General features: G+C 43.5%; 1 protein-coding gene across 2 annotated transcripts in view; it reads left to right on the top strand.

Moving 5' to 3' along the window:
• Positions 1-21,263, top strand: part of CD38 (CD38 molecule) — a 36,947-nt gene extending 15,684 nt beyond the window's left edge. The window contains exons 2-9 of one of the 2 annotated variants that reach the window (XM_014549343.1): positions 3,001-3,039; positions 9,820-9,949; positions 12,087-12,222; positions 14,533-14,618; positions 17,554-17,627; positions 19,348-19,440; positions 19,789-19,875; positions 20,398-21,263. In XM_014549343.1, the coding sequence (XP_014404829.1) occupies positions 3,001-3,039; positions 9,820-9,949; positions 12,087-12,222; positions 14,533-14,618; positions 17,554-17,627; positions 19,348-19,440; positions 19,789-19,875; positions 20,398-20,461 (709 nt within the window). In that variant the 3' untranslated portion in view covers positions 20,462-21,263. The remainder of the gene's footprint in view (positions 1-3,000; positions 3,040-9,819; positions 9,950-12,086; positions 12,223-14,532; positions 14,619-17,553; positions 17,628-19,347; positions 19,441-19,788; positions 19,876-20,397) is intronic. The other variant, XM_005878139.2, reaches the window with a different exon arrangement.
• The last annotated feature ends 3,943 nt before the right edge of the window (positions 21,264-25,206 follow it).

Below are 25,206 nucleotides of genomic sequence, written 5' to 3'. Positions count from 1 at the left end.
CTCCACCCAGTTCCCACCCCACCCTCTGCCCTCACTCCCCACCCACTGTCTTCATCCATAGGTGCACGATTTTTGTCCAGTTTCTTCCCGCATCTCCCATTCCCCTTTCCCCCCCAAGAATAGTCAGTCCATTCCCTTTCTATGTCCCTGATTCATTATAATCACCAGTTCATTCTGTACATCAGATTATTTATTCACTTGATTCTTAGATTCACTTGTTGATAGATGCATGTTTGTTGTTCATAATTTGTATCTTTACCTTTTTCTTCTTCCTCTTCTTAAAGAATACCTTTCAGCATTTCATATAATGCTGGTTTGGTGGTGATGAACTCCTTTAGCTTTTCCTTATCTGTGAAGCTCTTTATCTGACCTTCAATTCTGAATGATAGCTTTGCTGGATAAAGTATTCTTGGTTGTAGGTTCTTGGTATTCATCACTTTGAATATTTCTTGCCATTCCCTTCTGGCCTGCCAAGTTTCTGTTGAGAAATCAGCTGACAGTCGTATGGGTATTCCCTTGTAGGTAACTGAGTTTCTTTCTCTTGCTGCTTTTAAGATTCTCTCTTTGTCTTTTGCTCTTGGCATTTTAATTATGATGTGTCTTGGTGTGGTCCTCTTTGGATTCCTCTTGTTTGGGGTTCTCTGCGCTTCCTGGACTTGTAAGTCTATTTCTTTCACCAGTTAGGGGAAGTTTTCTGTCATTATTTCTTCAAATAGGTTTTCAATATCTTGCTCTCACTTGGGGAAATCTTTCTTTAGGACAGAAATTATCCACATCTCTAACAGACAAGATCTTTAAGTTACCATCAAACTTCGGGAAGTTTGATAGTAAATAGCAAAGATATTCATTCTGCTAGATAATGATTTCTTAGATAAACCAGTCAAATACCTCTACTTCCCCCACCCCACCCCCAAATTTCCTTTTGTTCTTTATCAGAGGCAAATAGCGCTACTTGTTTTTCCTTTATCTTTCCAGAAATGTTCTCTGAATATATAAGTTTATATTCATTTCCCCCCACATATTCTCTCTTCTGTCTCACCCCCTCCCACCCACTTAACAATGTATCTTGATGATCAGTGTAGTCTCATTCTAAGTTACATAGTGTTCCATTTGATGGATTATTTTTGTTACCACATCCAGACTTGTATTGATGGACACTGGGGTGTTTTAAACCTTTGCCATGTATTTCAAATATGCTGCATCAAAATCCTCATGTGTATAAGATAGAATCCTGGAAGTGGAATAACTAACTTAAAGAATAAAATGCCATTTTAATTTTGAAAACATATCCAGCTTTCTCCTTATGAGGCAATTCTCTTCTTGAGGCAATGAGAGTTTCTATTTCCCCATAACTTCACTACACAGGTTGTTTTGAACTTTTTTTTATTATTATTTTCTGATTTTTATCAATGTTATAAGGGAAGATGTTACTGCAGTTTTATTTTAATTTGTCTTTATTTTGGGTTTTTGCCCTGAAAATGAACTTTGCTTTTGCCAGCTAAATACCTAATACTCTGCCTGTCTCTCAGGAAGCACGCTGCATTTATTGAACAAAAGAATGGAAATCTAAAATAGATAGATAAAGTATTTTATTAATATAAATATACATTATAAGTTCATGTTTATCACAATTGGATAGTATAATGATGATAAATATATTTTAATGAATATAAGAAATTGAAGTAAAGGGTCACAAGATTTTCACAGAATGATCAGACCCAGATGATATTTTGTAGAATTGAATACCTGAAACCTGTATAATTTTATTAACAAATGTCACCCCAATAAATTCAATAAAAAATAAAAATAAATAAATAAATAATTTGTTTTGCTTTACTCATCTACTGATGGACACTTGGGCTGTTTCCAGATCTTAGCTATTGTAAATAATGCTCCTATGAACATAGGGGTGCATATATTCTTTCTGATTGGTGTTTTGGGATTCTTAGGATATATTGCCCAGAAGTGGGATCACTGGGGTTTTAAAATATATTTTTATTGACTTCAGAGAAGAAGGGAGAAGGAGAGAGAGAGATAGGAACATCAATGATGAGAGAGAATCATTGATAGGCTGCCTCCTGCATGACCCCTGCTGGGGATCCAGCCTACAATCCAGGCATGTGTCCTTGACCGGAATCGAACCCAGGACCTTTCAATCCACAGGCCAACGTTCTATCTACTGAGCCAAACCAGCTAGGGAAGGACATTGTTTTCTCAATGATACACTCAAAATATATTTTTCCCAAGATCTTTCCTGAAATAAATTTACAAAGTACATTATCTGACAATAATCTAGGAATCAATAACAGAAAGATTAGCATTGCGTTTGGAAATTAAAACAGCTCTTGAGATGACTTCCTTGATGATAATTCAGATGCTTAGTTCTCTCTCTTCATATTCCTGGATTGAGCAAGAGCATCTGGCACAGTTAATAACTTCTTCCTGCTTAATATACTTTCTTCACTCAGCTTCCAGCGCAACCCAATCTTCTGCTTTTTGTCCCGTATCCCTGGTTGTACTTTCCCAATTGTTCCTCCTTCCAATCTCTTATGTTGGAGTGTCCCAACACTCAGTTCTTGGTCATCTTCTTTTCTTTGTCTTTTGGCTGCTTTGGATAGTCTCACAGCTTTATTTCTCCTGAACTTCAGGCTCATATACCTTTCTGCTTATTCCACAGCTTCACTTGAATGTTTAATAGACATTTAAAACTCGGTGTGACCCAAATTGAACTCCTGATCAAAGCCACCTCCATCCAAAGCCTTCTTCATCCCAGTTATCAGCAACTCCATTCTTTCATTGTCTCAGGTCCCAAACCTTGGAATTATCATTGACTCCTTATTTCTCTAACACCCCACATCCAGCTCATTAAGAAATTACAATGAATCCAGAATCTACTACTTCTCACCGTTGTCACTGCTACCACACTGATCTATTAGTAAATCACCATCAGCACCTGCCCAGATTAATGGTCTACCTACCTCTGCCCTTTCCTTCTTTCAGACCACACTCAACAAAGCAATCTGAGAAATCCTTTGAAATGTAAGTAATATCATGTATCTCCTGTGCTCAGAATTCTCTATGGCTTTACAGTTCACCATGAGTAGAAGCCAAATTCCTTGCAATGACTTATGAAACCTGCCAAGCCCCATATCATTATCCTTCTGACTTCATTTCCATCTACTCTCCACCTTGATCACTCTGTTGCAGCCACACTGGCTTCTTTGGCATTTCTTGAACATATCAGGCATCAGGGCCTTTGGTATGGCTGTTCCTTCTGCCCAGAATGCTGTTCCCTTGGATGTCTGTATGACTAAGTCCCTCACTTCCTTCAATTCTTTGCTCCAATGTCATCTACTGTCCACCCTGTTTAATGCTGAATACTGCCACCTCCTTCTGTATCACTTTTGACCCCTTATTCTACTCTACTTTTAGCTTTTTCCATGGATCTCAAACATGTCTAGGGTACTCTATAATTTGTTTATTGTTTATTGTTTAGAGTTTCCCTCTGATAGAATGTAATCTCCCACAAGGACTAATATTTTACATGCCCATAAATGTGATTAGCACATATTTGAGTCTCAATAAATATTGTCCAAATTAATGAATTATGAGTTCTAAGCTTTCCTTTGGCCTGAAGAATCTTCTGATTTTAGTTCTGCTGAGAAAATCCCAAGTGCCTCAGCGAATCTCACGAATCGCTCACCTCTACCACAAGGTGGCAGTCTTTGCCTTCCATACCGACTCCAGTAGCCTCAAATTTGAGAACTACTTGAGGTAAACTTCCTGTTTTCTTTGGGCCAAGACAACCTGCCCTGCAGGACTTGTCAGCAGGAAAATTCATCGAATGTGTGCAATTGCCCCTCGAGATCTAAGTGCTTTTAGGATTTAGGGTGTGTGAGCTTTCCCTGGAGAACAACATATTATGAATGTGATGTTGCTTTACTGACAGGGACTTGAAATATAATTGCTAGTGGGAAGGGTGCAGGTTTAGAGTGAGAGGACAGCATAGTGTCATGAACCCTGAAGTAGCTGACAACATACCACCTGGATTTAACCACCTAATATATCTGCTTTTCCACCCTAGCATGGATGTCAGAGCATAAGACTTTAACCCTTTCTGCCCCATCCCTCTCGCCCCATTCACTGTATACATTGCCTGGGAATAACTGTGCCCCATTCTGGTCTTCAACTTATCATGTTGGGAAATGACAACCCCTCCGGGGTCTGAGGGTCTCACTTCTGTTAGGAATAGCCTCGTTATGAGACTAGTGCATTGAGTTTAAATTTCCTGTGGGAGGCAGCATTGTCGGAACTAATCAAATCGCCTCACGCCTGCCAGAATGGCTACCATGCACCAATCAACAAATGACAAGTGCTGGCGAGGATGAGGAGAAGAGGGAACCCTAGTACACTGGGAATGCAGACTGGTGCAACCACTATGGAAAATAGTATGGAAGTTCCTCAAAAAATTAAAAATGGAGCTGCCATTTGACCCAGTGTCCCACTACTAGGAATATATCCTAAGCCCAAAACACCAATATGCACCCCTGTGTTCATAGAAGCATTATTTATAATAGCTAAGATCTGGAAACAGTCCAAGTGCCCATCAGTAGATGAATGGATAAAAAAGCTGCAGTACATTTACACTATGGAATACTATGCAGCTGTAAAAAAAGAAGGATCTCTTACCCTCTGAGACAGCATGGATGGGCCCAGAGAGTATCATGCTAAGTGAAATAAGGCAGTCAGAGAAAGACGAATATCACATGATCTCACTTATATGTGGAATCTAAGGAACAAAAACTGATGAACAAAATAGAAAAAAAAAGAGAGAGGGCGACTCCTGGAGGATAGGGTAAGTGAGGAATCGTCTGGGGTCTTTTGGAAGGAGCAGAGTAGTAGGAAGGGGAGGATAGAACATTGACCTAGAATCCTGACATTTGTGCTCAGCCCACACTGAAAGCAGAACACTGCTATTAGGCTAAGACTCCAGCTCAGCAAGAAAACTTACTAACAAATGGAGACTTTCAGAAGCTGTTCCTGGAGTTTCTGCCAAACATAGGCACTAAGGCATGCTTATTTCCCCAGACCTTTGATTCTTTACATCCCACCCAAGACTGCCTATTATCATCAATGTCCCTGACCCAAGACCACCAGGGACACACTGCAGATGAATAAGGGTGGGCTTTCTGGTTCTTTGCAAGAAGAATGAGCACTCATTGTGGGGATCCATGGGGTCAGGGACAGTTCAGTTCAAAAATGTTAGAAAGGACTTAGAGGATTTGGGCTTGTTTTATGAAATGTTCGAGGAAATTTCCAGGAGATTGGCTTTGCATGGATGCTGCCAGGAAGCAGAAGGGATGGGGGTAATTCTGTGATCGGTGTCAAAACTAATCAAATCAGCCAGGCTGGAGGAATGGAGCAGAGCTGAAGCTGTCATTGGCAAAGAAGCAGCAGGCACTATATTTGCTACAATAAACAGATGTTTGGTCATTTTTGTGTGGTTTGGACATTGTTTTTACCTGTAGACATTGCTGTCTATTGTAGTCACACAATGACCATATCTGATGTTGGCGTCCTTAAATTATGTTCAGTAGAAGAATATCAAGGCCACCTGGCAAGTGCCAGAGGCTGTGTTTCCCTTTTTCATCTCCAGTATCTCCAGGGAGGAGGGAGAGGCAGCTGGCTAGTGATGTCGTTACTTGATTTGGGAAGAGGGACAGTCCTGGGGAAAGAAGGAAGGCAAGTGAGCTGATCTAGTCTCCTTGTCAACAGGACTTCCAGATAGATCCACTAATGACATTTGCTAGAACAAAGAGACCTGTCTCTGTGTCTTGAGTACCCTTCGCAAGAGGCCCTTGGTTCAAGGATTACTAATTGAAAACAAATTCAGAATCTGTAGACATGAGTTCCTGGGAAGCCATGCAAAGTACAGAGCTCTCTGGGGAATACAACAAAGAACTTCCATCACTTCAGTCCCTTTGGCTGTGTGAGGAGCCTTACACCACCTCACGGGGTGACTTGTCTATTTTTCTGGGCCAGGCAGGTGTATCCCATGTAGAAAGGCAGGCCAGGATCCAGGAGGGATGTAGGATGTGGTGCCTTTTCCTTTCTCTGTCTGAGCCTCTCAGTTACTTGTCTCCTTGGCATTTTAAAGTTTGAGTCTGGGTATGATCTGTGATTTGTGAGAGTGCCATTTGACAATGAGTCTTGCTAAAGGAAGTCTTTAAAGTAGAGAGAATGCTCCGCTGGAAGACGTCCGTGTCCCTATGCCATCCCAACCCTTCTAGTCTACTGTTGATGCTTTCTATTGAGTTCTTTATAGCAGTGATGTCATTTTTCATTTCTTCTTGGTTCTTCATTTCCTCTTGGTTCTTACACATATTGTTGAATTTGTCTTCCATTCTTTTCATCCACCTTATGACCATTTCTCTGAATTCTTTCTCTGACAGGTTGCTTGCCTCCATTGCCTCCATTTAGTTTACTTGCTTTTCTGGTGATGCCTGTTTTTCTTTCATATGCGGGCTGTTTCTTTGTCTCCCCATGATCTCTCTTCTCCAGGTGTTTGGTTATGTAGTTCTCTCTCTGCTGCGTTGTTTTAAATGCACAAAATACAGCACAACAAGGCACAACACACAAGGCACTGAACACAAATGTATTCACGATACTAATAACCCCAAATAAAGGTGACCACCAGAGCAAAGAGAATTAGGGGATAAGGAAGAAAGAAGAGAAAAAAAGAGAAAAAGAAAAGAAAAGGAGTGCAAAAATGAAGTTGGGAAAAGGAAAAAAAAGTAAGAGAGAAAAGAAAGAGAATGAAATAGAAGAGGGGAAGAAACTATTTATATGGGGAGAAAACTTCAATAGAACAGCCACTAATCCCAACAAATTTCCGCCAACAGAAAAATAAAAAGCAAAAGCAAAACAATCTCACAAACAAGCATAAAAAAACCCAATATACTCAACAATCAAGCAAACAACAACAAAACGACAGAGAGAGAAAAAAATTGGATAGTGAAGAAAGAGAAGAGAGAGGTATATATGGATTTAGAGCAGGGGATTGGAAATTAGATATATAAGTAGGGTGAAATAAAAATATGGAACGCTTCACGAATTTGCGTGTCATCCTTGCGCAGGGGCCATGCTAATCTTCTCTGTATCGTTCCAATTTTAGTATATGTGCTGCCGAAGCGAGCACACCATCCCAACCCTTACTTCACATCATTAGGCCTTGAGAAGTGGGTGGGCACAATGCTAAGTCTTGCTTGGTTATTGTCTTTAACTGGTTGAGGGATGAGAAAAGACACTGCATAGTCAAAAGATGCGGGGAGGGCAACCAAGGGCGCTTGGGCCTGAGGTTCCCATGCTCTAAGACATTCCATGGTTCTCAAATGTTTGGTTTAATTGCTCAAGCAACTTAATAAGAACATGAAAGTGTTGTTTTGACCCCTGAGTGTAATATATGCTTATTATAAAAAGTATAAACGTGAGGTTAGGAAGCAATTCTTATATACCTAGTAACTAAATATAGCTATCTTTATAACATGGTTTAATTACTATGTTTTTTTTTTCCTTCAATTTTTAAAAATTGGTGGTGATCAGACCATATTTTCATTTAAAAATTTAACCCTTCTTTTTGGATAATTCATGCATTCATTTTTGTTTTGAACCAACAATAAAGAAAACTATAAGGCAAACGTGTAAGTTCCCCTTATTCCTCTTCCCAGAGACAACCCCAGTTACCAGGGTGCTACTCAGCCTTTCTTCTATTTTCTGTAAGTTGAAGTCTACTTTTCTCACTCAGTGGAAAATAACCACTCACCAAGCTATCCCAAGCTGTGTATAAGCACATCGTTCAAAGGCTGCTTTATAGTCCACTGGGCAGAGGCACCCTAGGAAACCTCCCCTCCTCCTTGGCTGCACATCTCTACTCATTCTGGACCCCATCGAAGGAAGCAAAGCCAGAGAGTGGTCAAATAGAAACTCACGGTGGTTACAAATATAGATGGATTTTCCATGTCACAGCAACTGGAGGAGCAAACAAAGGCAGATCCTTTCCAAAGTGAAGATACTGAGTCACTCAGCCAAGGCCTTTTATTGAACCCTGTTTCTGTCCTCTGTGGTAGAAAATTAGAACGTGTTCTACTGTTTATTGTGTTCTCATATTTTAGTGCCTCGAGCAAGTCACCAGTGCTGTAACTGTAATTAATTCTGTTCTTTCTCTGTCCTGCACTGTGATATGAGTGGTTAAAGGGTAGAAATAGTACATACTTATCTTTACAGCCCTGTGCCCATTGTGAGGCTCTAATGGGCTTGGGATGAGTATCTACACTAATAAAAGAGAAACATGCAAATTGGTGTCACTCCACTACACCCACCAGCCAATCAGATGAGTATGTAAATTAACCCAACAAAGATGGCAGTTAATTTGCATATGCAGGCAGAAAGCGAAGACTGAAGACAACGTAGAAGGAAGCCAAGTGCTGCAGAAGGGAGCGAAGCTTCAGGGAAGCAAGCAGGGTGGCGGGGACGGGAGGGAAACAAGCTGGTGGTGGAGGTGGGAGGGAAGCAAGCGGGGTGGTGGAGGTGGGAGGGAAGCAAGCGGGGTGGTGGAGGCAGGAGCGAAGCCCACCTCGGCGAATTTTGCTCCCTTCTCTGCTTCACTCGGGCAGCAGGAAGCCATATTCTTTCAGGAATCTTCCTGCAATGGGCCTCTAGTTTGTGGAATAAAAGAGTGGGTGGAAGAAGCAACCCAAGTGTCATGACAGATGAATGGATAAACCAATGCAGTATGCACCTACAATGGAATGTTACTCGACCTTAAAAAGGCAGGAAATCCTAGCACATCCACAACATGGAAGAACCCTGAGGACAGTATGCCCAGTGAAATAAGCCAGACACAAAAAGAAAAATACCTTATCTGAGGTACCTACAATAGTCAAATTCATGAGGCAGAAAGTAAACGTGTTATTATCCCCTTTTATAGATGAAGAAACTGAGGCTGGAGCAATTGAATAGCCTGTCTTGGAAGGCGATGCTTTCCCACCACCAGGGGCTATTTAAAGGGGACCTGGAGTGAAAATTTCTATTTCAGACCGTTTTCTCCTGTGGGGCCCACTCAGTTTTCCAGAGTGATTTTTCAAAACAAAAATCAAATGAAGCCCCTTCCATGCTTAAAACCATCCAATGGCTTCCCATGGTAATTAAAGTACAATTTGAAATCTTTTCATTGGTCCCAAAGGCCCAAATCATCTGCCTCTCAATTATTTTTTGACTTGATTTCTCACCATACCACACCTTCCCTTGTTTCTTTACACTGCAGTGATGCTGTTGATCTCTCAGTTCCTCAAAATCAGCAAGGTTTTTCTGCCTCAGGACCTTTGCTCGTGCAGGACCCTTGGGCTGGAATGCACTTTTCCCTATCCTTTAGTCTCTGCTTACATGATCTGCTCCTGACCAGCCTCCCTAGAGTGGTCATCGCTTCTGTATTCTGCTGTCATTCATCCCCGCTGATTTTCTGCATATTAATAATCATCTGTACTTACTTTGTTAGCTTATTTGCTTGTTTGTGTGCTGTCTGCCTCTCTAACCTGAGAGTGAGTTTCATGAAGGCAGCAGGGACTTTGTGGGGCAGGAATGGTCATGCTCACCCATAAAAATGTTGTACAGATTAGATGAGACCCTGTATAGGAACTATGTGGCATTCAGTAGATGCCTCCTACATGAGATTGGGGGGGGGGGGGGGTAACTATGCTCCAAAAGTATGTTCGAAATCTAATTATTCATGCTTCACTCTATTTTCCATGTTTTATCTCACAGACATAAAGACTGCAGACAGATAGGGAAGGCATTCATGAATGCGTTTCTTTCCAAGGATCCTTGTAACAGTTCAGAGCAAGATTACCAGCTGCTGCTGAAGCTGACCAATCAAACCACACCCTGCCACACGGTAACTAGGTCAAGTTCTTGGTTTTAGAACTGAGGCTGAAAGCCAGAGGGAAGAGGTCACAGGACCAAAGATTGACCAGGATGAGGGAGGAGGGAAATCTGGACAAAAGAATGTAGGTGTGGCCCGAACTGGTTTGGCTCAGTGGATAGAGCGTCAGCCTGCGGACTGAAAGGTCCCAGGTAATATTCCGGCCAAGGGCATGTACCTTGGTTGCGGGCACATCCCCAGTAGGAGGTGTGCAAGAGGCAGCTGATCGATGTTTCTCTCTCATTGATGTTTCTAACTTTCTATCCCTCTCTCTTCCTCTCTGTAAAAAAATCAATAAAATATATTTTAAAAAAAGAAAAGAAAAGAATGTAGGTGTGGTTGGCGGGGATGGAGTTTATGGGGCTCATGGGAGAATAGGATGTGAGTAGGATTTAGGGCATTGGGGGAAGGGAGGTAAGAGAGAGAAATGGGATCACCCAAAGAGGAAAGGACACTTGGTTAAAAATCAGGCAAAACAAACAAACAAACAAACAAACAAAAACAACAACAACAAAAAACCCCAACAGGAAACCCAATCCAAACCAAACAAAAGAACCCAACTTTAGCTAATTACAAAACTCTCCCTGACCTCTGGTGATAAGAACAACAACAAAAACAAAACAGCAACAACAAGACAACCGCCACTTTTGCACTTGCCATCCTGTAAAACAAGCAGATCTGGTGCTACCCCTCCCCCCCTATTTCACCAGTGAGAAAGTGAATCCTGGGGGGTAGGTGACCAGTTGAAATGGCATGAGATTTGGAGCCTGGGTTTCAGTACTTTGAGTGAATCTCTTCTGAAGTCAGCACTGGCAGTGAAAATTCAACCTGCCCCCAGTCATCTTTGTGAAGCCCTTAAGCTGGATGACAGCCTCTCCTCCTCCCAGGGGTAGAGCTGGAACTCCTGGAGCAGGAGACCTCACCCAAAAGAGGTGCCCGTTACACAGACACCTGGATGACACTGTTGAAGGAGAGACTGTGCACCAGGCATGGGACAGAGCACTTTATTTGCATTGTCTCATTTAATCCTTCAGCATCCAAGAGCTTCTTACAATTATTTTTGTTACCATTGTACAGATGGGGAAAGTGAGGCTTTGGAAGGCTGTGGGTGTCCCAGGTCAGACAGCAAATCAGCAGCGATGCTGGGCTTCAAACCACACTCTCCACAGCCTCCGAGTTTGAGTAAATAGATTCATGGAGCTGAAGAGCATTCTGAAATTTGATTGTTTGTACCTTATAAGAGATCCTGAAAAAACACTCCCTGTATTTGCCCTTCTTCTTCTCCCCCCCCCCCTCCTCAACAAGAATCTTTACTGTGGCTCCAGGCTGAGTCCGAGCCTCCTGCAGTAGCTCTCAACTAGTCCCTTGTCCCTGCTCCATTGTTTGACCTCTCCAGATGCTAGCATGACCTTGTGGCCTAGCAGTCAGCTTGGTCTCTGGCCCTCTTCTCTTCTCTATCTACCTGCTTCTCCCTAAGGGATCTCCGGCAGTCCCATGGCTTTATAATTCCAAATGTATACGGTCAGCCCAAACCCCATCCTGAGCTCCTCGATGCGCAGCAGCCCAAATTTAATACACCCCAAACAAAACTCTGGAACCCCACCCCCGGACCATAGGGCCCTCACCTAGTCACTGGCACCACCCAGCTAGTCTAGAGAATGTTCTCCATCCCTCTCCTTCACCTCCCACATTCCAGCCACCACCCGGACCAGTCAGTCAGCGTCTCCACTCCCACTGCTATTGCTCTGTACTCCGAGCCACTGCAGCTCTTGCCTGGACCACTGTCACCACCTCCTCACTGGTTTCTCTGTTTCCACTCTTGCTCCTCTCTATCTGCAGGAGCCATGGGATTGATTTAAAATGTGAATCAGCCTGGCTGGTGTGGCTCAGTGGTTGAGTGTTGACTCCTGAACCAAGAGGTCCCCAGTTGGATTCCCAGTCAGGACACATGCCTGGTTTGTGGGCTCTATCCCAATAGGGGCACGCAGGAGGCACTGATGGATGATTCTCTCCGATTGATGTTTCTATCTCTCTATCTCTCTCCCTCTCTCTCTTAAAAAAATCAACAAAAAACATATTTTAAAAATAATGTGTGTTTTTTCTTTCTTAGAGTGTCTTTTGGAGCAAATCAAACCAGCTAGCTCACCTGTACACCAAGGTGCAGCAGGATATGTTCACGCTGGAGGACACACTGATGGGCTACATTGCTGACAACCTCAACTGGTGTGGAGATGCAGGCGCCTCTGGTGAGGATGGGGGCCATTGGGATCATCCAGGGACGGCAGGGTGAAGGAGCCCTGAGTTGTGCTGGGGGCCCTGAAAGGTCAGTGTGGAGGATGGGCCCCAGGTACCCACCCTGATGCCATCTAACCCCCCAATGACAACTCAGCCTGATGTAAAGTAGTGTCTTTTTAAAAAACATTCTTTTATTGATTTCAGAGAGAGAGAGAGAAAGAGAGAGAGAGAGAGGAGAGAGAGAACATCAATGATGAGAGAGAATCATTGATTGCCTGCTTCCTGCACACCCCCAACTGGGGACCAAGATTATAACCTGGGAATGTGCCCTGACCGGAAATTGAACTGTGACCTCCTGGTTCATAGGTCGATGCTCAACCACTGAGTCTCCAAGGCTGGGCTGAAATAGTGTTCTTTAGACCAACTCACGTGGTCATTCTTTCTTTTCTCCCATCACACTCCCTGAGTCCAGCGCTTTAACACAGTTTTTGCTGGGACTGTTCTAACAGCCTCACTGCCCACTCCTCAGTCAGCCTCCACGATCAGCCTCCACGGCTACCAAGGATTCTTTCCGTCTCTACTCTACAGCCTAAATAGCGATCTTTTGCCTCTGGGATAAGGCCCAAATTCCTCAGCATGGCCTGCCTCTGTCTTTCAGATATCTCATCTTCCAGGTTCCCGTCCCCATCCCTCCTGCTCTGGTGGTGCGAACCTAACCCACGAGGCGGTTTCACACCCCCGGGCCTTTGCACAAACTCTCTGCATGGAGCACCTTCTTCTCTCTCATCTGTCTGAGGACTCTTACTCATCCTTCAAAATCAAGTTCAGCATCAACCTTTCCTAATGGTGCTGCACACCACCCCCAACCCCAGTGGATCTTTCTCTGATTTATTCGATTATGCTGGATCCAGGGGTCTCTGGCAACAGGGCTTCTGTCTAATTCATCTCTATCCCCAGGACTTAATGCTCCAGTGCTTGTGCTGGAGAATGAACAGGTAAAGAAAATGTGGCATGTGTGCCTATGTATATATATATATATAAAGTGAAACTTTATTCAACCTTAGAATAAAGTCATTTTCAACAGCATGGATGAGTCTGGAGGGCATTCTGCTACGTGAAATAAGCCAGTCAGAGAAAGTCAAATACTGCATGGTGTTGTTTATATGTGGAATTAAAAAAAATTGAATTCATAAAAACAGAATAGAAAAGTGGTTGCCAGGGGCAGGGGGTGGGGAAATATGGACAGGCCGGTAAAACGGTGCAAACTTCCACTTATGAGATGAGGACGATCCAAGACCTAGTGTACGGCATGGTGATGATTGTGGATAATACTGGAGAAGCATAACTGAAATTTTCTGAGAGAAGAACCTACCTGTTCTCTCGCAGAGACACTTGCATAGATAAATGTGTGAGCTGATGGATGTGTTAGTTAACTCCAAGTGGGGAAATCTTTTCACAATGTACATATGTATATCAAATCATCGCATTGTACACTTTAAAATCTTACTATCATACTTGTCAATTATATGTCAAAAATAACTAGAAAAGATTGTGTACGAAGGCAGATATCCTCGGGAGAAGTGACATAGAAACTGTGTTCATGCTCTGAGTCTATTGTATCTCATAGAGGTTTGAGCCTGTCTTTGTTTTTAAAAATATGTTTTTATTGATTTTTAGAGAGATAGATAGAAACATTGTTGAGAGAGAATCATCAATTGGCTGCCTTCTGCACGCCTCCTACTGGGCATTGAGCCCACAATCCAGGCATGTTCCCTGTCCAGGAATTGAACGAGTGATCTCTTAGTTCATGGGTCGATGCTCAACCACTGAGCCACACTGGCTGGGTAGCCTGAGCCTGCCTCGATGGTGAGAGTGTAGAAAGACTCTGAGGCCATCTGACCCTAAGGTGTGGGTCTAGGGAGGAGGAGAGGAAAGCTGTGGACAGGAGAGCGTTGGCAGGAAGCAGAGGAGTGGTTGGGGAGAACGGCTGAGGCCCAGCTTTATGTCCGATTCCTCCTGCACTCTGGGACGATGTTGGGGGCTTGTCTCTGTCAGATGAGCTTTCTCAATTTCCCAGAACGATGACTCAAAGCTGGTCACCGTGTTCCTGTCTGGGGTTTGGAGGGTAAGGTAAGGACTTGGATGGGAGTCAGGGGCACTTAGTTAAATTGGGTCGAGACGTGTCCATTCTCCATCCTCCATCTTGGCAGCAATGCCATTGGATAATGGCTCTTCTTTGACTGAATAGCCAGGGAAGAATGGAGCTTAATTACACCTGTGACTTTCCACTTTAATTATTGTCTACAAACTATGTCTTTTAGAAATGAACTATCAGTCCTGCCCGCAATGGGGGAAAGACTGCATAAACAACCCCATGTCTGTGTTCTGGGACACGGTGTCCAAAAGGGTGAGTACCAGGCGTGAACTTCGAGAATTTGGGAGACCATTGGGAGACCACGGAATGGAGAGGCCATCTAGCCAGTGGTTCATTTGGATCCTCTTTGGATCACACATCTTTTTAGGAACAGAAGTTTGGGATTCTTTCCTGAGGAAAATGTCCCTGAGTACATTCTAGAAGATTTTTCACACACAATTTTAGGATATGCATGGCGGGGGCGGGGGGGGGCATGGGCTCCAGTAGGAGAATCCCTGGTCTTACCCATTTTTTCTTTGGCTTCGGCTGCCAGGAATCTCCTGCTTGGTTTAATCCTCTGGCCCAGGTCTTGGCCAATCCTAGATTCCTGGACCAGTCTTAGCAATTGGCACCTTCAGAACTTCCTGTGTGCCAGGCACAGTCCTAGGCTTCACATGGATTACAACCTTTCATCCTCACAAGTACCCTCTGAAGTAGGTACCATGAGTATCACACCATTTTACAGATGAGCAAATAGTGCTGCGGGCAAGAAAGCAATCTGCTGTCCACAGGGAGTGGCAGGTCTGTGAGTTAATCGCAAATTATCTAACTCCAGACCCAGAATCCGGCTGGGAAATACTCACCGTCTTCCCTGCCACTTTCTCCCTATTTCTGACTTCACCCTAAGCTACCTTTGTGGCTATTTCTTTTTCTTATAAGTCACTCCTTTGCATGCAAGCGGACTAGGAAAAAATGGGAAAGAAAAGAAGGAAGAAGTGAGGGAAAGAAAAAGAGGGAGAAAGTACAACTACACTACCTACAATTCTCCAAAATTAAATTCAGACACCGAGGAGCTGGGGCAGTGGAAACTCACACTTGTTAATTGCACATTTATGACAAGCCCTGAGCCAGGTGCCTTGCCTATGTCATCCCATTTAGTCCCCACAGTAGGTGCTGAGGGAAGGTTACAGGTGAAGAAATGGAGACTCAGAGGTTAGGGTCTCATCCAAGGCCAATGGGCTAGTAAGGCAATTCAGGTAAACCCTGGTAGAGACAAGGAGATAACCTGGGATTTGAAGTCAGGAGGCCACGTCAACGTGCACAGATCCTTTAACCATCTGTTTGACCTTCAGATTCCTCATTTGTGAAATGGAGATAAAACTGATGCCTGCCCCATAGGGTTACTGCAATGTTTAAACAAGATGCTACTATCCTTCTCACTAAGAGCATTCCTTTACTGCATATTTGTTGAGTACCTACTGTGTGCTGTGAAAAATCAGAGGCACTGTGTAGGTTTTGTTGTTTTTCTTGGGGGGGGGGGGGTTTCTTGCTTTTCCTGAGAAAAGTGTCTATTTTATCATTCTATGACATGTTTTGGGGCAGTGCTGCTGCTAAAAACTTTTAAAGTCAAGTCACATGTTGTATGTGGCAAACGCCTGCTTGTGTTCCCCATAGTGTCCTTGGAGCTAGGAGCAGAGTGGTGAAGGGGATCGAGGTGCACCCTACCATTGTGAGCTACCCTGGGACTGCGCCTTTATCTTGGCCAAATGCTTGCTCACAGATGTAGGTACATAGCCTTCTTTTATCAGAGTAGATCCTTTCTTTTTCTGACAAAAGAGGCAGTGCCTCTTGGGTTTGAATCCCCATTCCACTTTCTCGCTTCCAAGTAACCTTAGGGTAAATGGACTCAACACTTCCTTCCCAGGGCTCTGAGGATTGCATAGCATTGCAGGTCAGTGTTTGGCATCAACCCTGTGAGCACTCAGTCGAGTTAGCACTTGTGATTGACATTAATTGGGCCTCTGTCTTCTGCTCATCACCCCCAACAGAAAGATAGAAGCCACAGTGGGTTTTCACAGTTCCATTTCAAATTGCATAGTGGTATTTTATTACCAGCAGATGAAAGGCCAGACTTCTTGGCAAAGCCTTCCATAAAGGAACTTATCTATCCAACTTCAAAATCCACTGAAGTTGCCCCCAAAACACTACTGTTCTCCCAAGTCCCTTGGCCTTTCTGTTCGCAGCTGCCTCAGTCTTTGCCGGGGAAACCCTATTCATCCTTCAGCTTTTGTCACCCTATGTTATTTTTGTTTTTTCTATTTCTTTCCTAATCTCCATCACAGAGTGTTTGGACTGTTTAAAAAATTTTTATCTTTATTGTTGAAAGTATTACAAATGTCTCTCTCCACCCCCACCCCCCCTTGACTCCTTCCACCCCACTCCTACATGTTTGGACTTCTCCCTTCCTTTTTTACTCCCTACATATTTCCACAGTGCTCCAAGGCTCCCGGGCTGAGCAACAAGCAGACAGCCAGGCTTGCAGCTCTCAAAGAGCTCTCAGTATCAGTGGCCAAGCCTACAGGAAGCTCATCCTCACCATGAGCCAGTCCCAGGGGATGGGCTTCCTGGAGGAAACACATAGATTGCTTTGTTTTGTTCATATTGTTTCCTCCAGTTCCTAGCAAGGAGTCCAGCTGAATATTGCATGAGGAAACAAAACTCTTTGCTTAATAATATTCATTCATTCATTCATACATTCCGCATTTCTCTTTGTGCCTGTGCGGGCCTCAGTGGCGCCTTTCTTGGTGTCCCCATTCCCCTTACCCCTGGATCGGCCACCCTGCTCCCTAAGTGAAATGCACAATGTCTACAGTTTATGGCACCAAGAAAGCACTTTTCTCTTCCTCCTCCAGCAATGTTCCTCTTACTCAGCTGAACCTCTGAGCCACCTACATATTTAGTAACAATGGTGTTGAACTTCATGTGCAAACACAGATGAGAGCAACTGCTTCCAGAACTCTTCTGTGTAGCATAAGCCTCCAGTCATTGGGCTGAAAGCACATAGACCTGGGAATGCTGAGCTGGAGCCATCCAGGGTACCTTCCCCCCCTTAACCACCAGCGCTGAGAACTGTTTTGGGTGCAACTGCTGGGGCTTGCTGATTACGTTTACATGCTGAGGAATTGTGGGTTTTCTTTTTCTCTTTAAGTTTGCAGAAAATGCCTGTGGTGTGGTGCAGGTGGTGCTCAATGGGTCCGTCAGTAACACCTTTGATAAAAACAGGTATTGGGGAAGGAGGGTGATGGGAGCTGGAAGAGGGTGTAGGGAGGATAAATGGTGATGGGGGACAAAAACAGGTACTTATTTCTTTGCATTCTATTTGCAAGGGTTAGCACAGCCCCCTATTAGATAGTTTGTCTATAGAAAAATATACTTTTCATGTTTAAGGTTAGTCCTGAAGTTTTGGGCCCCCCCCCAAAAAGGTAAAAATTTTCTATTCTATGGAGAGATTTTTCTTTCTAAGTAAAAATTTTTTTGTCCTTGAGCTGTTTCCTCCTCCTCCTCTTGGCTTTTGGAAGTCTGATGGAATGTTTTCAGCTCTCTCCTCCATTACACTCCATGCTGCCCATTTCCTGCCTTTGTTCACGCTGTTCCCCCACCTGACCTGCCCCCTCGGTCCTTCTGCCTATTTGAATCCTCACCAGCCACGAAGATCTGTCCTTACCCCTGTTTCCTCCATGAACATGTCCAGTACCAGTCCAGCACCACAACTATTGGGAACATCAGGAGCCGTGCTGTGCTCTTGCCCTTCACTATCTCCTTGTCGTCAGCACTTCAGTTAAAGGCGGGACTCCAAGAGGCCATCCCGTATTACATAGGGGACTTTATGCAGGCACTTAACCTCTTTGAGCCCCTGTAGTGTGTACCTGCAGAGGTGGTGGTGCTAGGAAGATGAACGGAGACAGTGTGTGAAAAATGATGAGCTCTGTGCTGACAGAGAGAAGGTGCACAATGAGTATCAGCTATTATTCTCTCATTTAATCCACACCATTGACACATCAATACCTTCCTCCTCTGCTGCCTTCCATACTTACAGTTTTCACCACTTGGATTACCTTTTCAGTCTTCGTTCTCCAACCTTTCCTGGGATAAGGCTGGATTGAGAGGAGGGACCACTCTAGGGGCCCCAAATTAAGTTCCCTTCTCTCCTGTTTTAATATTTAATTCTATGAAGAAGATTTGTCCTTTTGTCTTCTGCTTTTGACCTCAACCTTGTGGGCTTTTGGATGAAAGTGCTAACATTCCAGAATTTTATAATCTGGTATGAGGGACCTAAGTACTTGCAATGGGTGTGGCAGGTGACAGAGACTAATGGGGAGGGGTTTAGAAGTGGTGTTAGAGCAGGACATCAGGGTCTTTCTTTTTTCTAATGTATTTTGATTTATTTCAGAGAGGAAGGGAGAGGGAGAAGAGAGATAGAAACATCAGTGATGAGAGAGAATCATTGATCAGTTGCCTTTTGCATGCAACCTGGGCATGTGCCCTTGACTGGAATCAAATACAGGACCCTTCAGTCTGCAGGCCAACACTCTATTCTCTAAGCCAAACCAACTAGGGTGCCAATGTCTTTCAAAGCTGTGCTCCAACTTACCTGAGCATGTGGATTGCCTGGGGATTGCCCAACTGCAGATTCTGGTCCAGCAAAGGGTGGTGGACTGAGATTCTGCCATTTTAACTAGCTCCCAGGGGATGTCATTGTGTTGGTTTAAGGTCCAGTCTTGGGAAAGCAAATACTTAAAGAATCAACATCAATGTCCAGATAAGAAATCTCATTTTGATAATCTTATCCACTGGGGGTCATGCTGAAAGAGTAAAGGTGGCATCAGTCCCAGAGGGTGGGTTCTAACCAATGGCACCCTACCTGCTGGCTTTTCACAGGGGCTAGGGGTGCCTGAAGTATTCAGTTCGGTGTCAACAATGTTCTTTGTCTCTTCTATCTTAGCACTTTTGGACGTGTGGAAATCCATAATTTGCATCCAGGGAAAGTTTCTAGACTACAAGCCTGGGTGATGCATGACATTGGAGGAGTTCACAGGTATATGTTACTACTTTGTACCCATATAGTCTCGGGTTTACTTTAGGAATCGATCAGCAAAACAATCCATAGTCTCAAGAATGCATTGAGGAAAGACTGGCTCAGGAAATGAATGGGGCCTTATTCTACATTCAGCCCATCCCAACAACCTCTCAATTTTATCTCTATAATAGGTTTCTACCTAGTTTGCACCTTAGGCTCCCCTGCTGACCTGTGAACTCTCAGAGTTGACCTCTGCTTCACCTCTTTATCCCAGAGCTTTGTGCAAGGCCTGCCACCTAGAAGAAAATGACTCAGGAGATGTTTGCAAGATCTTGTTATTTTAACATTTTCTTCTTTCTTTCCCAGTCACTCATGCTCGAGTCCTATCATAAATGATTTGAAATCTATTTTAAGCAAGAGGAAGATTTCATTTACCTGCCAGGATGACTACAGGTAATTGATTTGTTCTTGAAAAAGAAATAGCCATCTTGCCATCTATAGGCATCTTCCCTTGGGCCTCGATGGTAATCTGGGATGGTGACCGATGGTGATATCTCTTCCTTCCTCTCTCCATCCCGAGCCTAGCCCTTAGGTGTCCCCAGCTAGTGACCTTCTGAAGAAAACGGGTTGCTGCTTTTGCTGTTTCTTGATCATTAGCTGACATTCATAGCCCTTGTCTGTGCCATGCCAGAGCCAAACATTTTCACCTCCACATATCATCATCAAACATCCCTTCTCAGTATTTATTTTTATGACTTAACAAGTGAAATGAAGCTAAACTGGGCCTCACTTTAAGTCACTCACTCCTAAACATGAGCTTTCTCCATGTTGTCGCTGGAGGAGAGGAACTTGTATGGATGCTAAGTGATCAACTCATACCTTTGTTGCTAACAAAGGGGCTTCTTTCCTTGATGAATTGAATGGTAGATGCATTGCTCTGCCTCTAGATCTCTTTTTTTTGCTTTCTTGTCACAGGCCTATCAAGTTTCTTCAGTGTGTGAAAAATCCTGACCATTCGTCTTGCAGTTCTATAATATGAGCCATCGGCACGGTGCTTTACAATCTTTGAGCCCTTGTGGTGTACATGGCTGTGTGTGACTCAGGAGACACGCTGATGGAAAGCTGAGGATTTGGAGGATCTTCTGTCATCATGTCATACCAGAGATGGAAGCATTTCCCCCCAAAGTCTTAAAATAGCTTGTTATTGGCATAGTTTTTATTTTGATCTTTTAACATTCAAGAAAAGATTAATTATTATATAAAATAAAAATGAAATTTTTATGTTATTTTAATTTTCATATGATGCTTTTATGTTGTTTATATGTTGGACAGAATACGACTCTGTCTGGAAATAACATTTCCCAAAGACTATCAGGAGCTTCCAGGTTCTTCAGGAGGGCAATAACAGTTTGGAAGCCTCTTAGTCAAGAAGAACACTCAAAATTAGCCCACAGACTGGTCAGGCACAGAAGTCATTCTTGTCCTGAGGACACTCGGCTGTCACTTTGCCACTGTGAGATGTGGCCACTGCTGCTTCTGGGAATAGCAGTAACCAGAGTAGATGGTTCATGGTGATGGCCCCTGCCTCAGACTCATCAGCCTCAGGTCCATGGCTGCACAGATCCACCTGCCACAAAGGACGTGGAACATGGAAAGTGCTTAGAACAGAGTTCAGAGCTCAGTTTTTCTACCTGTGAAATGGGGGTGATGACACTGCTGACCTCTGGATTGTCTTGAGCATTTGAGCAAGATGCTAGAAGTATAAATCTCAGAATTGCACTTGATATTAGGAAGAGCTCTGTTAAAGTTAGTTTTTTAATTTAAAAAAATGTTGGAACCTGTTTTTATTCCTGAGGAAATTCCTTGACTAGCCTACTTCTTTAGAAGCTGAGGCCTCGGAGTAATGGAGATGGGAAGGTTTTGCCCTCTTGACAATCAGCAGGGTCATACACACTCTCACAAAAGGCTTGAATAGTCTTGGATGGTTAGAACTTGCCCACCTGTGGGGACTGAATAAGGTATCCTCCTGAAATCTTTAACTAAGAGCTGGCTCCCATCTCAAGATTAACATTGACAATGGTATTAAGAGGTGATGCCCCTCACCCTGCCCCTTGCCACCAAATCTAAGGATTTAATGTTTGTAATTGTCATTCTGTAGCCACCATGAGTTCAACAACTTCCCCTGGCATTGCCGATTCAAGCCCTGCTTGATGACCAGGGCCCACCACTCTGGTGACAGTAAAGGTGTGCATATCCCTTAGTAGAATGAAATCAGAAGACACAATGTGTTGGAAATACCACTTCACTCCAGTGTAATCAGTGCACTGAAAGAACATTGGGGAAGGGTGAGACTGAGAAGGAATGGGGTAGCTAACCCAAGTCTTCGATACAAGAACAAATCCCCCTTTGTGAATACTACTTAATAATCAGTTCAGTTTCCACAGAGTTGCCTTCCAGAGAATTTCCCTGAAGTGGCAGAATAATCAGATCCAAGTTGACTGCTGGAGGAAGAGAGGCCCCTTTGGAGCCACTAAGTCTCAGATCACTCTTGGTTGCTCAGCATTAATGACTTTGGCCCATAGAACTCAGAGCTTCTCCAAGCACAGATTGCTTGGACCAGTGAGGCAGAAGGAAGTGGTCATGGGTGTCCTTCCTGCTTTCAGCTTCTAGAACATGGGAGGAGTAATTGGGTCAGTGCTGTCAGACTGGATTGCTTTAAAAATGTGTTGTTTTTGCCCTGACTGGTTTGGCTCAGTGGATAAAGCGTCGGCCTGCAGACTGAATCACTCACTCCTAAACATGAGCTTTCTCCATGTTGTCGCTGGAGGAGAGGAACTTGTATGGATGCTAAGTGATCAACTCATACCTTTGTTGCTAACAAAGGGGCTTCTTTCCTTGATGAATTGAATGGTAGATGCATTGCTCTGCCTCTAGATCTCTTTTTTTTGCTTTCTTGTCACAGGCCTATCAAGTTTCTTCAGTGTGTGAAAAATCCTGACCATTCGTCTTGCAGTTCTATAATATGAGCCATCGGCACGGTGCTTTACAATCTTTGAGCCCTTGTGGTGTACATGGCTGTGTGTGACTCAGGAGACACGCTGATGGAAAGCTGAGGATTTGGAGGATCTTCTGTCATCATGTCATACCAGAGATGGAAGCATTTCCCCCCAAAGTCTTAAAATAGCTTGTTATTGGCATAGTTTTTATTTTGATCTTTTAACATTCAAGAAAAGATTAATTATTATATAAAATAAAAATGAAATTTTTATGTTATTTTAATTTTCATATGATGCTTTTATGTTGTTTATATGTTGGACAGAATACGACTCTGTCTGGAACTAACATTTCCCAAAGACTATCAGGAGCTTCCAGGTTCTTCAGGAGGGCAATAACAGTTTGGAAGCCTCTTAGTCAAGAAGAACACTCAAAATTAGCCCACAGACTGGTCAGGCACAGAAGTCATTCTTGTCCTGAGGACACTCGGCTGTCACTTTGCCACTGTGAGATGTGGCCACTGCTGCTTCTGGGAATAGCAGTAACCAGAGTAGATGGTTCATGGTGATGGCCCCTGCCTCAGACTCATCAGCCTCAGGTCCATGGCTGCACAGATCCACCTGCCACAAAGGACGTGGAACATGGAAAGTGCTTAGAACAGAGTTCAGAGCTCAGTTTTTCTACCTGTGAAATGGGGGTGATGACACTGCTGACCTCTGGATTGTCTTGAGCATTTGAGCAAGATGCTAGAAGTATAAATTTCAGAATTGCACTTGATATTAGGAAGAGCTCTGTTAAAGTTAGTTTTTTAATTTAAAAAAAATGTTGGAACCTGTTTTTATTCCTGAGGAAATTCCTTGACTAGCCTACTTCTTTAGAAGCTGAGGCCTCGGAGTAATGGAGATGGGAAGGTTTTGCCCTCTTGACAATCAGCAGGGTCATACACACTCTCACAAAAGGCTTGAATAGTCTTGGATGGTTAGAACTTGCCCACCTGTGGGGACTGAATAAGGTATCCTCCTGAAATCTTTAACTAAGAGCTGGCTCCCATCTCAAGATTAACATTGACAATGGTATTAAGAGGTGATGCCCCTCACCCTGCCCCTTGCCACCAAATCTAAGGATTTAATGTTTGTAATTGTCAAATGTAGCCACCATGAGTTCAACAACTTCCCCTGGCATTGCCGATCCAAGCCCTGCTTGATGACCAGGGCCCACCACTCTGGTGACAGTAAAGGTGTGCATATCCCTTAGTAGAATGAAATCAGAAGACACAATGTGTTGGAAATACCACTTCACTCCAGTGTAATCAGTGCACTGAAAGAACATTGGGGAAGGGTGAGACTGAGAAGGAATGGGGTAGCTAACCCAAGTCTTCGATACAAGAACAAATCCCCCTTTGTGAATACTACTTAATAATCAGTTCAGTTTCCACAGAGTTGCCTTCCAGAGAATTTCCCTGAAGTGGCAGAATAATCAGATCCAAGTTGACTGCTGGAGGAAGAGAGGCCCCTTTGGAGCCACTAAGTCTCAGATCACTCTTGGTTGCTCAGCATTAACGACTTTGGCCCATAGAACTCAGAGCTTCTCCAAGCACAGATTGCTTGGACCAGTGAGGCAGGAGGGAGTGGCTATAGGTGTCCTTCCTGCTTTCAGCTTCTAGAACACGGGAGGAGTCATTGGGTCAGTGCTGTCAGACTGAATTGCTTTAAAAATGTGTTGTTTTTTAAGTGTCATCCATGACAATTAACATCAAATACTTTCTTGTTAAATTAACAAAACAGACATTTCTGTAATAATTTATTACAGAATCATGAAAGAATTATAGAACGTTATTGCTACAGAGCAGTAACTCAACCTCTTCTCTTGGCAAGTGAAGAAGCGGAATCTCTCTCCTGGGAGTCCTAGAGGGTGGGTGCTGGGGAGTGTACAGGAAGCAGCTGAATTGATGTTTCTCTCTCATCAATGTTTCTAGCTCTCTATCCCTCTCCCTTTCTCTCTGTAAAAAATCAATAAAATATATTTAAAAAATAAAAATGTGTTGTTTTTTAAGTGTCATCCATGACCATTAACATGTCAAATACTTTCTTGTTAAATTAATAGACATTTCTATAATAATTTATTACAGAATCATGAAAGAATTATAGAACGTTATTGCTACAGAGCAGTAACTCAACCTCTCCTCTTGGCAAGTGAAGAAGCGTAATCTCTCTCCTGGGAGTCCTAGAGGGTGGGTGCTGAGTGGTTGGCAGTAGCTTAAGAGTCAAGATTTTCCTCACTCGATGTCTCTCTTTCACGTCACAAAGCTTAAGACCTCACAAACAGGAGAGGTGGAGATGACTGGTTCTTGCTTAGTATTTATTATTTTCTTGTTCTTCTTGTTAAATAAACAGTAATCATCAACTCCCCATTGTAAACTAGAAACCTGGTTTCCAGCCCACAGAATACATTCTCAGCTCTATAGTACGGTCTGGCCAATGGCATGTGAGTATGCATGATTCATACAATTGCTTGGTTATTTTTAAAGACAGAGACACTACCCTGATTTTCCCCTTTCCCTTTCCTTTGCTGAACAATAATGCAACTCCAGTAGCAGCCTGAGACCTCAAGATGAAGCCAGAGCTTGTGGATGGCAAATCTGACTGGTCATAGAGAAGACTTCTTCGTCCCTTCCCCATCCTGAGTCACGGTCACCCAGACTTGACCTGTTTTCTTCATTACTTTATCCTTCACCCCAGGCATGTGTTTCCATGACACCCTGTTTCATTCTTGCCTCTGCATCTCAGCTCC

This window comes from Myotis brandtii, unplaced genomic scaffold, assembly GCF_000412655.1.
Source record: "Myotis brandtii unplaced genomic scaffold, ASM41265v1 scaffold547, whole genome shotgun sequence".
Taxonomy (NCBI): domain Eukaryota; kingdom Metazoa; phylum Chordata; class Mammalia; order Chiroptera; family Vespertilionidae; genus Myotis; species Myotis brandtii.
The sequence above is the reverse complement of the archived record's forward strand: the minus strand, read 5'-3'. Positions and strand labels throughout refer to the sequence as shown.